Below are 13,062 nucleotides of genomic sequence, written 5' to 3'. Positions count from 1 at the left end.
TGCCCTGCTTGGCCAGGAGGGGACACTGTTGCACCATCGCACTGACTCACATGGTCTGAGTTCTGGGAGCCAGGACTCCTGGGTTCTATCCCCAGGTCAGGGAGGGGGTGGGTCTAGAATAGGCTGGAAGCCAGCAGCAATTAGGACTCCTTGGTTAAAAGAACAGGAGTACTTGTGGCACCTTAGAGACTAACAAATTCATATGCCACAAGTACTCCCGTCCTTTCTGGCGATACAGACTAACACGGCTGCTACTCTGAAATCTGACTCCTTGGCTGTATTCGTGGCTCTGAGTCTGACACTGCCTCTTTCTGCCTCAGTTTCCCTGTTTATAAGATGGGGATAATGTTCCCTTCCTCCCACCTGGGACCCTGGCAAAGGCAGGAGAAGGCTTTTGGAGGTTGAAGTGATGTTTCCAGAGGAAAGCTCTGGAAAATACCAAAGTGGACCAATTGGTTTTCTCTCTGTCGTCCTTCAATTAAAAACTTATGTTCAGTGACTGAATTGAAACTTTTCCAAGCTCTGGACAGGAAAGAGTTAAGGATCATGGGATCTCTTCAGCCAGCCCAGAGTTTTTGCATGCACGATGGAGGTGTGAAGCCATCAGTGGCAAGGGTGAACGATCACCAATCAAATTCGGAAGAAGAGAGTTGACAGGACAGGATGGTCCCCGGCTTTGGAGTCGACACTTTTCTGGTGCTAAAGTTCTTCGTTAGCATCGCCGGGTGTCTTTGCTGGGTCAGTGAGTCCCAGCACTGTGCTCAGGGTGAATGTTTGTTCCTCCGTTAAAACAGCAGACGGGGAAGGGAAAACCGTACAACGGCCCATTGGTTTTAATGAAATCGAAACACCAAACACACTGTTCTACCTTAGACAATGGCATAACATTCTTTTTCACTGACTGACCAGTTGCTTTCCCTCTCAGACAGCTTTTTGGTGAGAAACACTACAGGGTGGAATTCTTGATCAGGTCCTTTCTGCATTAAAACTGCTCCCACACCACGCTCAGACGCATCTGTGGTGACTAGGAACGGTTTGTCAAAGTCTGGGGCCCTTAGTACAGGGTCAGACATGAGTGTCGCTTTAAGCTGGTTAAAGGCCTCCTGACACTTTTTGGTCCACTGAACAGCATTTGGCTGTTTCTTTTTGGTTAGGTCTGTCAGCGGGGTGGCGATTTGGCTGTAGTGCAGTACAAATTGTCTGTAATAACCAGCCAAGCCTAAGCAGGATTGAACCTGTTTCTTTGACTTTGGGACAGGCCATTTTTGGATCGCATCCACTTTGGCTTGTAGGGGGCAGATAGTTCCTTGACCCACCTGGTGTCCAAGGTAAGTCACACTGTTTAGGCCTATTTGACACTTCTTAGCCTTAACAGTTAGTCCTGCCTCCCTTATGCGCTCAAGGACTTTTTGTAGATGTTCCAGGAGTTCTGCCCAGGAATCCGAAAATATGGCCACATCGTCAAGGTAGGCGACTGCATATTCTCCTAATCCCGCTAGGAGACCATCTACAAGTCTTTGGAAGGTGGCGGGTGCATTCCGCAGCCCGAAAGGGAGGACATTAAATTCATACAGCCCGAGACGTGTGATGAAGGCTGACCTTTCCTTGGCGGATTCATCTAGTGGTACCTGCCAGTACCCCTTGGTGAAGTCCAAGGTAAAGATGAACTGGGCCCGCCCCAGTTTCTCTAATAGTTCACGTGTGCGTGGCATTGGATAGTTGTCTGGGCGAGTTACAGCATTTAGCTTATGATAGTCCACACAAAAATGTATCTTCCCATCTGGTTTGGGAACTAGAACCACTGGAGATGCCCATGCACTCTGTAACATATCCTGGATCTCCCGGTCTATAGCAGTTTTAGCTTGAGGAGACACCCGGTAAGGTTGGACTTTAATTGGGTGAGCATTACCTGTGTCAATGGAGCGGTATGCCCGTTCAGTCAATCCTGGGGTGGATGAAAACGTCGGTGCGTAGCTAGTGCACAGCTCCTTGGTCTGCTGTCACTGCATACGCCCAAGGGTCATGGAGAGGTTCACCTCTTCCACACCACAAACAGTTTTCCCTTCGTAGTAGACACCTTCAGGCCACTCAGCGTCATCTCCTCCCTGGGCTGGAAACTGACAAACCTTTAATTCTCTGGAATAAAAGGGCTTTAGAGAATTAATATGGTACACCTTAGGCTTTCAGTTGGAGGTGGGGAATGCTATGAGGTAATTAACAGCTCCCAGGAGCTCCTGGACCGTGAATGGCCCTTCCCACGATGCTTCCATTTTATGGGCCTGGAGCGCCTTTAAGACCATGACCTGGTCCCCTACTTTGAAGGAACGCTCTCTGGCATGTTTATCATACCAGGCTTTTTGCTCTTTTTGAGCATCCTGTAAGTTTTCTTTAGCAAGGGCTAAAGAGGTTCGGAGGGTGTTTTGTAGGTTGGTTACAAAGTCCAGAATGTTAGTTCCTGGAGAAGGTGTAAGTCCCTCCCATTGCTGCTTCACCAACTGTAATGGCCCCTTAACCTCACAGCCATATACAAGTTCAAATGGGGAAAACCCTAAACTGGGATGTGGTACAGCTCTGTAGGCAAAGAGCAACTGCTGCAACACTAGGTCCCAATCATTGGAGTGTTCATTTACGAATTTACGGATCATGGCCCCCAAAGTCCCATTAAACTTCTCCACCATGCCGTTTGTTTGATGGTGGTAAGGAGTGGCAACCAAGTGACTTACCCCATGAGCTTCCCAGAGGTTTTCCATAGTTCCTGCCAGGAAATTAGTCCCTGCACCTGTGAGGATGTCGGAGGGCCAACCTACCCTGGCAAAAATGTCTGCTAGTGCCTGGCACACACTTTTAGCCCTGGGGTTCCTTAGAGCTACTGCTTCTGGCCATTGGGTGGCAAAATCCATGAAAGTCAGTCTGTACTGCTTCCCTCTGGGTGTCTTTTTCAGAAAAGGACCCAGAATATCCACAGCTACTCACTGAAATGGAACTTCAATGATGGGGAGTGGTTGGAGAAGGGCTTTCACCTGGTCTTGGGGTTTTCCCACTCTTTGGCATCCTTCACAAGACCGGACATAGGTAGAAACATCTTTGCCCATTCCCTCCTTGTGGAATGGCCCCTCCAAAAGGTCTTTGGTCCTGTTCAGCCCAGCATGGCCACTAGGGTGATCGTGGGCTAAGCTCAAGAGCTTGGCCCGGTATTTAGTTGGAACTAACAACTGTCTCTGAGGATGCCAGTCTTCCTGGTGTCCACCAGAAAGAGTTCCTTTGTATAAAAATCATCTTTCTATAACAAACCTGGATCGAATAGAAGAGCTGAGAGGTGGTGGGTTGCTCCGTGCTGCCGTCCAAACTCTCTGGAGGCTTTCATCCTCTTCCTGTTCAGTCTGGAACTTTTCTCTTGATTCTGAAGATATCAGTTCCTCATTGGATTGTGGACCTATGCTTGGTCCTTCTGGAAGCAATGTAGGGGGTGGGGCTATTTCCGTTGACTGTGAACCGCTCTCCGCTGGGACACTATGTTGGGGTTCAGGCTCTGGCTTAGCCTCTTGTGTAGGGTTATGGGCTGCTGCTGGTTCAGGTTCGGTGGGGCCCTCTGGTGCTGAGGTTGCAAGTACTGGATTCAGTGCTGGCAATGGGTCTGGTGCTGGTTGTTCCTCTGGTTCCGGTTCTGGGACTGGTTCCGTCTGGGTCTCTGGGACTGGATCCACTAGTGCTGTTGCAGACATTGTCCTGGGGTCCAGGTCCATCACCTCTGACCGGGTCCTGAGAGAAGTTTCCGGAACAGAGCTAGGCCTCACGGCTTGTTTAGCCTGGCTACGGGTGACCATTCCCACCCTCTTGGCCCGCTTCACATGATTGACCAAGTCTTCCCCCAAGAGCATGGGGATGGGATAATCATCATTGACTGCAAAAGTCCAAGTTCCTGACCAGCCCTGGTACTGGACAGGCAATTTGGCTGTAGGCAAATGGAAAGAGTGGGACTTGAAGGGTTGAATCGTCACTTGGATCACTGGGTTGATTAAATTGGGGTCCACTAAGGAAGCATGGATAGCTGACACTTGTGCTCCGGTGTCCCTCCACGCGGTGACCTTCTTCCCGCCCACACTCACAGTTTCCCTCCACTCCAAGGGTATCTGGGACGTATCTGGGCCTGCGGATCTTTGGTGTGATTCCGGTGCAATGAACTGTAATCTGTTGGGGTTCTTGGGGCAGTTGGCCTTTACATGCCCCTGCTCGTTACATTTAAAACATCGTCCAGCTGAAGGGTCACTGGGGTGAGGTGGGTTGCTGGAGAATGGGGTGGTGGGACGATAAGGTGTTTGGAGGGTTCTTTGGGAGGTAGGTGGGGTCTTGGGTGGCTCCCGGAAATAGGGTGTGGTCTGGGGTTGTCCCTTCTGGTCTCTGCTCCAACTGCGACCAGTTTTCTTCTTCTCTGCCTCCTCTACCCATCTGTCTTCAGTCTCTCCTGCCTCGATTACAGTTTTGGGCTTCCCATCTAGGATGTATTTTTCTATTTCCTCAGGAACACCCTCTAAGAATTTTTCCATTTGCATTAGGAAGGGCAAATTTACTGGAGATTCAACACTTGCTCCTGATATCCAGGCATCCCAGTGTTTCACAATGTGGTAGGCATGTCGGGTAAATGACACGTCTGGTTTCCAGCTTAGGGCTCTGAACCTCCGACGAGAATGCTCGGGTGTTATTCCCATTCTGACTCTCTCCTTGGATTTAAGCAGTTCATACTTGTTCATGTGTTCTTTAGGCATTTCGGCCACCACCTCAGCTAATTGTCCACTGAGCTGCGGCCTCAGCTCTACCATGTCTTGGTCTGCAGAGATGCTGTACCCAAGGCAGGCCCTTTTGAAGTTTTCCAAGAAGGCCTCGGTATCATCGCCTGCCTTGTAGGTGGGGAACTTTCTGGGATGGGAAGTGCTACCTGGAGAAGGATTGCTAGGGTTTGTTGGTATATTCTGCTGAGTCTTTACCTTCTCCATCTCCAGTTCATGCTTCCTCTCTTTTTCCTTCTCCTCCTCCACATGCTGCCTCTCTTTTTCCTTCTCCTCCTCCACATGCTTCCTTGCCTCCATTTCCCTCCTGTGGGCAGCCTACAGAAAAAGACAATTCCCTTTGTCTCTGCTCTGGCCTCCTTCTCCAGCCGCATGAGTTCTATCTGTCTTTCATGTTCCTTTTGTTTTTCCTCAGCCTGAAATCTGGCTAATTCCAGCGTTTCTTGAGCCGTGGATTCTGTCATCCGAACCTCTCTGTTTTTAACTAACTTTACACCCGAGGTTTGGAAATAAACAAACAAACAAAACTTGGCTGTAAAATTTTGCTGTGCTGGAATAGGATACCTATTCTCTGATAGTGATTGTCAGCCTACAGAAAAAGACAATTCCCTTTGTCTCTGCTCTGGCCCCAAATCAAAGCAAAAAACCTCCAACTACTTGGAAACCTGCTTATCAGCAGCCCCAAAGGAAAAAAAAATGTGTTCAAATCTGTGCTCCTTCGAAAAAAAAATCAAAATCCTAAAAAAAAAAACCCCTATTCACAAAGATAATCCCCTTTTGTCTCTGCTCTGGCCCCAAAGCGGAGAAAAAACTAGTTGCTTTCAGGTTTCAGAGTAACAGCCGTGTTAGTCTGTATTCGCAAAAAGAAAAGGAGGACTTGTGTGCTCTAATAAATTGGTTAGTCTCTAAGGTGCCACAAGTCCTCCTTTTCTAGTTGCTTTCAGTTGGACCTCCTTTCCAGCAGCCCCAAAGGAAAAAAAATTTCCTTTTTAAAATCCGTTTTGCTGGTTCAAAAAAATCTCAAATTGATCTCAAAATGATTTCAGGTTAATCCCACCACTCTGCCACCATGTCAAGGTTGCTTCCCCACTCTGAACTCTAGGGTACAGATGTGGGGACCTGCATGAAAATCTCCTAAGCTTACTTTCCCCAAGGTACAAATTAATTTTGTCCTTTGCCCCTAGATTTCTACTGCCACCACCAAACTTTAGCTGGGTTTACTGGGAAACATAGTTTGGACACATCTTTCCCCCCAAATCCTCCCAATCCTTGCCCCCCACTTCCTGGGGAAGGTTTGGTAAAAATCCTCACCAATTTGCATAGGTGACCACAGACCCAAACCCTGGGATCTTAGAACAATGAAAAAGCATTGAGTTTCCTTACAAGAAGACTTTTAATAGAAGTAGAAAAGAATCACCTCTGTAAAATTAGGATGGCAAATACTTTACAGGGGAATTAGATTCAAAACAGAGAGAATCCCTCCAGGCAAAACCTTAAGTTACAAAAAGACACACAGACAGGAATATCCATTCTATTCAGCACAGCTATTTTCTCAGCCATTTAAAGAAATCATAATCTAACACATACCTAGCTAGATTACTTACTAAGTTCTAAGAGTCCATTCCTGTTCTGTCCCCAGCAAAAGCATCACACAGACAGACACAGACCCTTTGTTTTTTCTCTTTCCTCCCAGCCTTTGAAAGTATCTTATCTCCTCATTGGTCATTTTGGTCAGGTGCCAGCGAGGTTACCTTTAGCTTCTTAACCCTTTACAGGTGAGAGGATTTTTTCCTCTGGAGAGGAGGGATTATAAAGGAGTTTACCCTTCCCTTTCTATTTATGACAGCTCCTTTCTTATGTTATTCTAAAAATACATAAGTGTTACGGCCACATTGTGACTGACAAATAGCTTCCTTTCTCAGTTCCACCATGTAATTATAAAATAACTCCACTGGGATATAAATATTGCTCTTACAGTTCAGTGGATAGTACATAGAGCTGCACAAACAAGTCATTGTGTCAGGAAATTTTAGCTCGTACTGACTTCACTAGTGCTTTATATCTGGCCTGTTGTAAAATGAGGCAAACATCAAGATAAGCTGATGTACCCCCTGGAAGACCTGTGTGTACCCCTGGAGTACAAGGACCCCTGGCTGAGAACCACAGATCTCCACTAACGCACAAGGGAATTGGCCTCAAGACACATTGGCATCACCTGATCAGCCAAAGTCACATGCAGGGTTGTGAAATCTCCCATCTCCGGGTCCACCAGGATGTCATGGGGCAGCCCCAGCCGATCGCCCAGGGGGCAGGTATTTGCCATCCTGCCGGATAAAACCACAGCCAGATGCTTCCTCACTGTTCTGTCACTGCAGCTAACATCCAGGCACCATGTGGGTTGCTCTGCCCCTCTGCCTGCTGTCCGCTCTCCTGGCCACAGGTGAGTCCCGTCCGTCCCCGGGCACAGGGAGCCGGGTGGTGGGGTCGGGAATTCACTTGGGGAAAGTGCTGCTGTCGATGGTGGATTCTAGGGTCAGGATGGAATTTGTGGGTAAAACCAGCAAGAGGAAAACCCGGAGCCACGTCCCCCGGCTGACTCGGGGAGAGCAGGGATTGGAGTCTGGGACTCCCACAGCGCACACTAGGGGCCTGGCCAGCGGGTCTGAGTCCGTCTGTGCTTCCTTCTTCTCATTCCTCCTCCAGCTCTCGCCCGAGCTTGGGGTCATCCCGATGAGGAGCAGCACCCCCGTCCACATGTCGTCCTGCCTAGAAATGTTCCCCTGCCTGTCAGCGCTGAGATTCCTGCCAGGACTCCTGGCTTCATTCCCCGGGTTTGAAAGGGGAATGGGGGTGCAAAGGGGGGGGGGCTGGGAGCCAGGACTTGTGGGCTCATTCCCCAGCTGTAGAAGCGGGCTGGGGTGTAGTGAGTTTGAGCAGAGATGGCTGCAAATCAGGACTCCCGGGTTCTGTCCGTGGCTCTGAAAGAGGTGTGGGATCTCGTGGGTTTGAGCGGGCTGGGAGTCAGGAGTGAGGACTTCTCAGCTGTCTTCTTGGTTCTAACCCTGAATTGAACACATCTTTTTTCTACCTCAGTTTCCATATTTCTTTGATAGGGATAATATAACTTTGCAACCATCTAGGGACATAAAAGGGCAGGGGAAGGTGTTCTGAGGTTTAATTGATGTTTCCACATGAAAGCTCTAAAAAAACCAAAGTGGGAAAATCAATGTTTCTTTCTTTCTTTCTTTCTTTCTTTCTTTCTTAAAACTACCTTATGCTCACGTAATGAATTTAAAGGCCCCCACGCTCTGGAGAGGAAAGAGTTTATGCTCTTGGGATCGCTGGCTGGAGACGAACAGCCATCAATCCAAAGGCTTAACAAGCGTCAATTGTATTCTGAAGAAGAGAATTGGCAGGATCAGCGATGAAAAGTGGGCTGAAGTCAAGTGTGGCTGAGCTGACGTAACTCTGAGAGGCAGAGGCCTGGAGCAGAGAGTGACGGCGGGGTGTGTGCGTGTGTGAGAAAGGTTGACCGCAAAGCCAGGCAGAAACCCCTCTTCAGAGCAGCCGAATTCTTGTTTTCTGTCTACACAGACGTGTGGGGTTTGTTCGCAGGCACAAGCTGCACCCCAGATAGCCACGTCAGCAGGTGAAAATGTATTGTAGCCACAGACACTCAGGCAGCAAACAGACTTGTCTGTGGTTTTGAGTAAGATACAAATGACCAGCTAGCAAGATGCCTTTCCCCATCCGGAGAGTTAAATGGAACTGGGCAGAACTGCTGCAAAAGCAGGTGGCATTTCTCCAAGATCTGCCTGCCCACACGTTCAGTGAGAAGGCATTGGTGGTAACAACTCCCACAGCGCCACCTCTTGGTTCCTGGTGGTATTTCACCCACGGGCACTGCCTGGGTGGGGTGGGGAGCCGGGGTTTGTACTGAGAAGGGATTTTTCCAACCTCCAGGGAGCGCTCTGCAATGCGAGGTGTGTGTGTCCGAAGAGCAATCGTGCTCCGGCCCCCTGCAGCCCTGCGCCCCCTCGGAAGGGACCTGCGTCACTGTCGTGGCAAGGTTCAGGCCGGGTGAGTGAAAGAAGATTCCTATTAAGTATAGACACCATTGTCCTCCTGAAGCCAGGGGTCGAACCCAGGAGTCCTGGCTCCCAGCCCCTCCCCCTACTCTAACCAATAGACTCCGCTCCTTTCCAGGAGCAGGGACTGCTCAGTCTGGAAAGATAATATCATAGACGTGGGATGGGATGAGATGGGGAATTGCAGTGGGCGGCTGTGGGGCCTGGATCAGACAGAAGAGAGGATTTTATCAGGGGTGGGGAGATGAGATTAGTTGGGGGTGGGGTGGATGGAACAAAAGGGGAGGATGGAGCAGCTGGGGGTCCATTGGGGAGCTCAGAGGTGATGCTCTGTTTCTCTTCCACAGAGGGATCCTTGTCCTACACGGCTAAATCGTGCCTAGAGCCCAAGAACTGTGAGCCTGGTCCCTTCTCGGTCACCTACGCGCACAATGTCACTGTGCGGGCGAACATCGCCTGCTGTGACACCGACGGCTGCAATGCCGGGGCCATCCCAGGTGTGTGTCGGCTGCAAACCTAGAGCCCTGCTCCAGCCACACCTGCCTGGAGAGAACCCAGGAGTCCTGGCTCCCAACCCCACCCCCCACCTCTAACCGCTGGACCCCACTCCCCTCCTACAACTGGGGACAGAACCCAGGAGTCCTGGCTCCCAGCCCCCCTGCTTTAACCACTAGACCCCACTCCCTTCCCCGAGCTGGGATCGAGCCCAGCGTGTGGTGACTCCCCACCCCTGGCTGACTGTGTGTGTCTGACTGTTCTCAGTGCCAACTGTGAGCTCCATCCCGAACGGCCGGCAGTGCCCATCGTGCTTCACACTGTGGACAGGAAGCTGTAAGGACAACGAGCCCTTGGCTTGCACTGGTGCCGAGGACCATTGTGTTGAGGAATCTGGGATATTTCAACTGGGTAAGTCCTCCAGATGCGGGAGGGGTCTGAACACAGAGCACGAGGTGCAGCCCAGGTGTCCTGGCTCAGTCCCAGGGCCCCTTGCTCTGACCCACTAGACTCCACTCCCCTGGCAGAGTTGCAGAGAGAACTCTGGATTCCTTCTTGCCGAGATGCCAAAGGAGCACCCAAGGAGGATAAGGCCACTGCGGAGAAACTAAATGAATTCTGTGCATCGGTCTTCACAGCTGAGGATGGGAGGGAGATTCCCAAACCTGAGCCATTCTTTTGTGGTGACAAATCTGAGGAACTGTCCCAGATTGAGGAGACATTACAGGAGGTTTTGCAACAAATTGATACATTAAACAGTAATAAGTCACCAGGATCAGATGGGATTCGCCCAGGTGTTCGGAAAGAACTGAAATGTCAAATTACAGAACTACTAACTGTGGTTTGTAACCTACCATTTAAATCAGCTTCTGTCCCAAATGGCTGGAGGATGGCTAATGACACACCAATTTTCTAAAAAGGGCTCCAGAGATGATCCCAGCAACTACAGGCCAATAAGTCTGACTTCAGTACAGGGCAAACTCATTGAAACTATAGGAAAGAAGAGAACTGTCAGCCACACAGATGAACATAATTTGTTGGGGAAGGGTCAATATGGTTTCCGTAAAGGGAAATCATGCCTCACCAATCTACTAGAATTCTCTGAAAGGTTCAACAAGCCTGTGGCAAGGGGGATCCCGTGGATATAGTGTACTTAGATTTTCAGAAAGCCTTTGAAAAGCTCCCTCACCAAAGGCTCTTAAGCAAAGTGAGCTGTCATGCGATAAAATCCTCTCATGGCTCAGTAACTGGTTAAAAGATAGGGAAAAAAGGTTAGGAAGAAATGGTCAGTTTTCAGAACAGAGAGACGTAAATAGTGGGAGTCCCCCAGGGATCTGCACTTGGCCCAGTGCTATTCACCATATTCCAAAATGTTCTGGAAAAAGGGGTAAATAGTGAGGTGGCAAAATTTGCAGAAGATACAAACCTACTCAAGATAGTTAAGTCCAAAGCAGACAGCGAAGTGGTACTAAAGGATCGCTCAGAACTGGGAGACTGGGCAACAATACGGGAGATGAAATTCAAGGTTGATAAATGCAAAGTAATGCACATGGGCAAACGTAATCCCAAGTAGACATACACAATGATGGGTCGAATTTACCACTCAAGAAAGATCTTGGAGTCATTGCGGAGAGTTCTCTGAAATCATCCACCCCATGTGCAGCTGCGGTGAAGAAAGCGAGCAGAATGCTGGGAGTCATTAAGTAAAAGACAGAGAATAAGACAGACAATAGCATGTTGCCTCTGTATAAATCCATGGGACGCCCACAGCTTGAACACTGCGTGCGGATGTGGTCGCCCCATCTCAAAAAAGAGATATTGGAATTGGAAAAGCTTCAGAAAAGCCCAACCAAAATGATGTGGGGGATGGAACGGCTGCCACATGAGGAGAGATTAATAAGAGTGGGACTTTTCAACCTGGAAAAGAGACGGCTAAGGGGGGATATGATTGAGGTCTAGAGAAGGTTGAAGGGTGTGGAGGAAGTATATAAGGAAGTGTTATTTACTCCTCCTAACATAAGAACGAGGGGTCACCAGAGGCAGCAGATTTAAAACAAATAAAAGGAAGTACTGCTTCACACAACACACAGTCAACCTGTGGAACTCATTGCTGGGGGAAGTTGTGAAGGTGCAGACTATAACAGGGTTCAAACAGGAACTAGAGAAGTTCCTGGAGGACAGGTCCATCTGTGGCTACAGCCAGGATGGGCAGGGATGGTGGCCCTAGCCTCTGTTTGCCAGGAGCTGGGAATGGGCGACAGGGTATGGATCACTGGATGATTCCCTGTTCTGTTCCTTCCCTCTGGGGCACCTGGCATTGGCCAGAGGATACTGGGCTAGATGGACCTTTGGTGTGACCCAGGGGGGCCGTTCCTCTGTTATGTTCTCACGTAGTTAAAGCCCCCTGCTCAGAGCACTAGACTCCTATGCCTGCAGAGCCTGGTGCAGTCCTGCTGGGAGGGGAGTGTGTGAGAGATCTCTTCGGGGTCGGGGGGGGGGGAATGTGGGAGCCCCCGATCACGTCTGTCTCCCCCCGTCCAGCTGGCATCACCCTGAGGAGGGCTGCGGTTGGATGTGCCTCCCCTGGCGCCTGTGTGAAGAGAGCGGGAGAGAAGAAATACGCCCGGGGCGCGCTGGAGTGGCTCTTCCAGGCCAAGTGCTACCCAGTTCCCAGGGCCGGGGGAGGCATCGGGAAGCCCTGAGCCCTGCCCTGGCGTCCTCCCCTTCTGCTGCGTGCTGGGCTGCAGTGAACCTCCCTTCAGCAGCCTCCGGCTGCTGCTTCTCTTTGGGGGGGATTGCGGGTTCCTTTTGTGCATTGGCTGAATAAAGCAAGCTGTGGGGAAAGCAGCCCCCTCACTCCTTGTCCCCTGACCGTCCCGTACCAGGCCCCCCCCCCGCCCCTATCTGTGCACAAGTGATGCTGGCAGGAAGAGAACCCGGGAGTCCTGACTCCCAGTACCCCACCCTGTAACCCACCAGACCCCACTCCCTTCTGAAAGGCAGGGATAGAGCCCAGGAGTCCTGGCTCCCAAGCCCCCTGCTCTAACCACTGGACCCCTCTCCCCTTGCAGGGCCAGGGAATGGAACCCAGGAGTCCTGCCTGGACCCCCTCCCGGAAGGCAAGGCCCATGGCTGGGGGAAAGGCACCGGCTGGCTGAGCTCCGCTGGGGAAGGAGGGCTGTGGGAAGGAGAGGCTGTGGCTCACCCAGCTGTCCAGGCAGGCGGGAACGCCCTGGAGGGGAGAAATGTCCTTCTAGGTTGATTTTGCAGGGCTCAGTTCGTCCCGCTCTCTGGAGCGGCTCCACTGGGAGTGCCGGGCTCAGGGAAGGTGTCAGGAAACAGGGCAGATCCCCCCAACCGGTGGTGCTCTGTGAGCAGATTTCACCCAGCGTGAACTCCTGGATCGCTGCCCCCGTCTGACCCCGGAGTCACAGCCAGTCCCCTCAGATACTCTCAGACAAGCCGGACTTTGTGAGGAAAGGTCACGTACACCCCAAACCAGCCCACCCAGGTTGTTCCCAGCCCCAGGAGACCGGTCACTTACCCCAGAGCCCCGGGACCCCAGATCCTCCACCAAAGGCAACGCTGGCAGCCAGGTCTGTAGGATACTCGCTAAAGGTTTGTGAGCTAAGGAAAGGGAATGAGGGTCACGAGGGGTTAAAGCCGGTAAAATTCATACCCAGGTGAGTTGTAGT

The 13,062-nt window shown here is 50.7% G+C and overlaps 1 protein-coding gene across 1 annotated transcript; it reads left to right on the top strand.

The window, feature by feature from the left end:
- The first annotated feature begins 7,175 nt into the window (after positions 1–7,175).
- Positions 7,176–12,069, top strand: LOC140904829 (phospholipase A2 inhibitor and Ly6/PLAUR domain-containing protein-like). The gene is made up of 4 exons (XM_073327157.1): positions 7,176–7,224; positions 9,220–9,369; positions 9,635–9,778; positions 11,909–12,069. The coding sequence occupies exons 1-4, from the start codon at positions 7,176–7,178 to the stop codon at positions 12,067–12,069; spliced, it is 504 nt and encodes a 167-aa protein (XP_073183258.1).
- Positions 12,070–13,062: the final 993 nt, after the last annotated feature.

This window comes from Lepidochelys kempii, unplaced genomic scaffold (genome assembly GCF_965140265.1).
Source record: "Lepidochelys kempii isolate rLepKem1 unplaced genomic scaffold, rLepKem1.hap2 scaffold_83, whole genome shotgun sequence".
NCBI lineage: Eukaryota > Metazoa > Chordata > Testudines > Cheloniidae > Lepidochelys > Lepidochelys kempii.
Note: the sequence above shows the minus strand (reverse complement) of the source record. Positions and strands in the feature narration are given on the sequence as shown.

What these genes read in the sequence shown, in the direction of transcription:
- LOC140904829 (XM_073327157.1), top strand. Translation starts at nt 7,176, where the DNA reads ATGTGGGTTGCTCTGCCCCTCTGCCTGCTGTCCGCTCTCCTGGCCACA. An exon ending in GTCCGCTCTCCTGGCCACAG is followed by an intron (nt 7,225 to 9,219) that starts GTGAGTCCCGTC and finishes TCTCTTCCACAG; the next exon opens with AGGGATCCTTGTCCTACACG. An exon ending in CAATGCCGGGGCCATCCCAG is followed by an intron (nt 9,370 to 9,634) that starts GTGTGTGTCGGC and finishes GACTGTTCTCAG; the next exon opens with TGCCAACTGTGAGCTCCATC.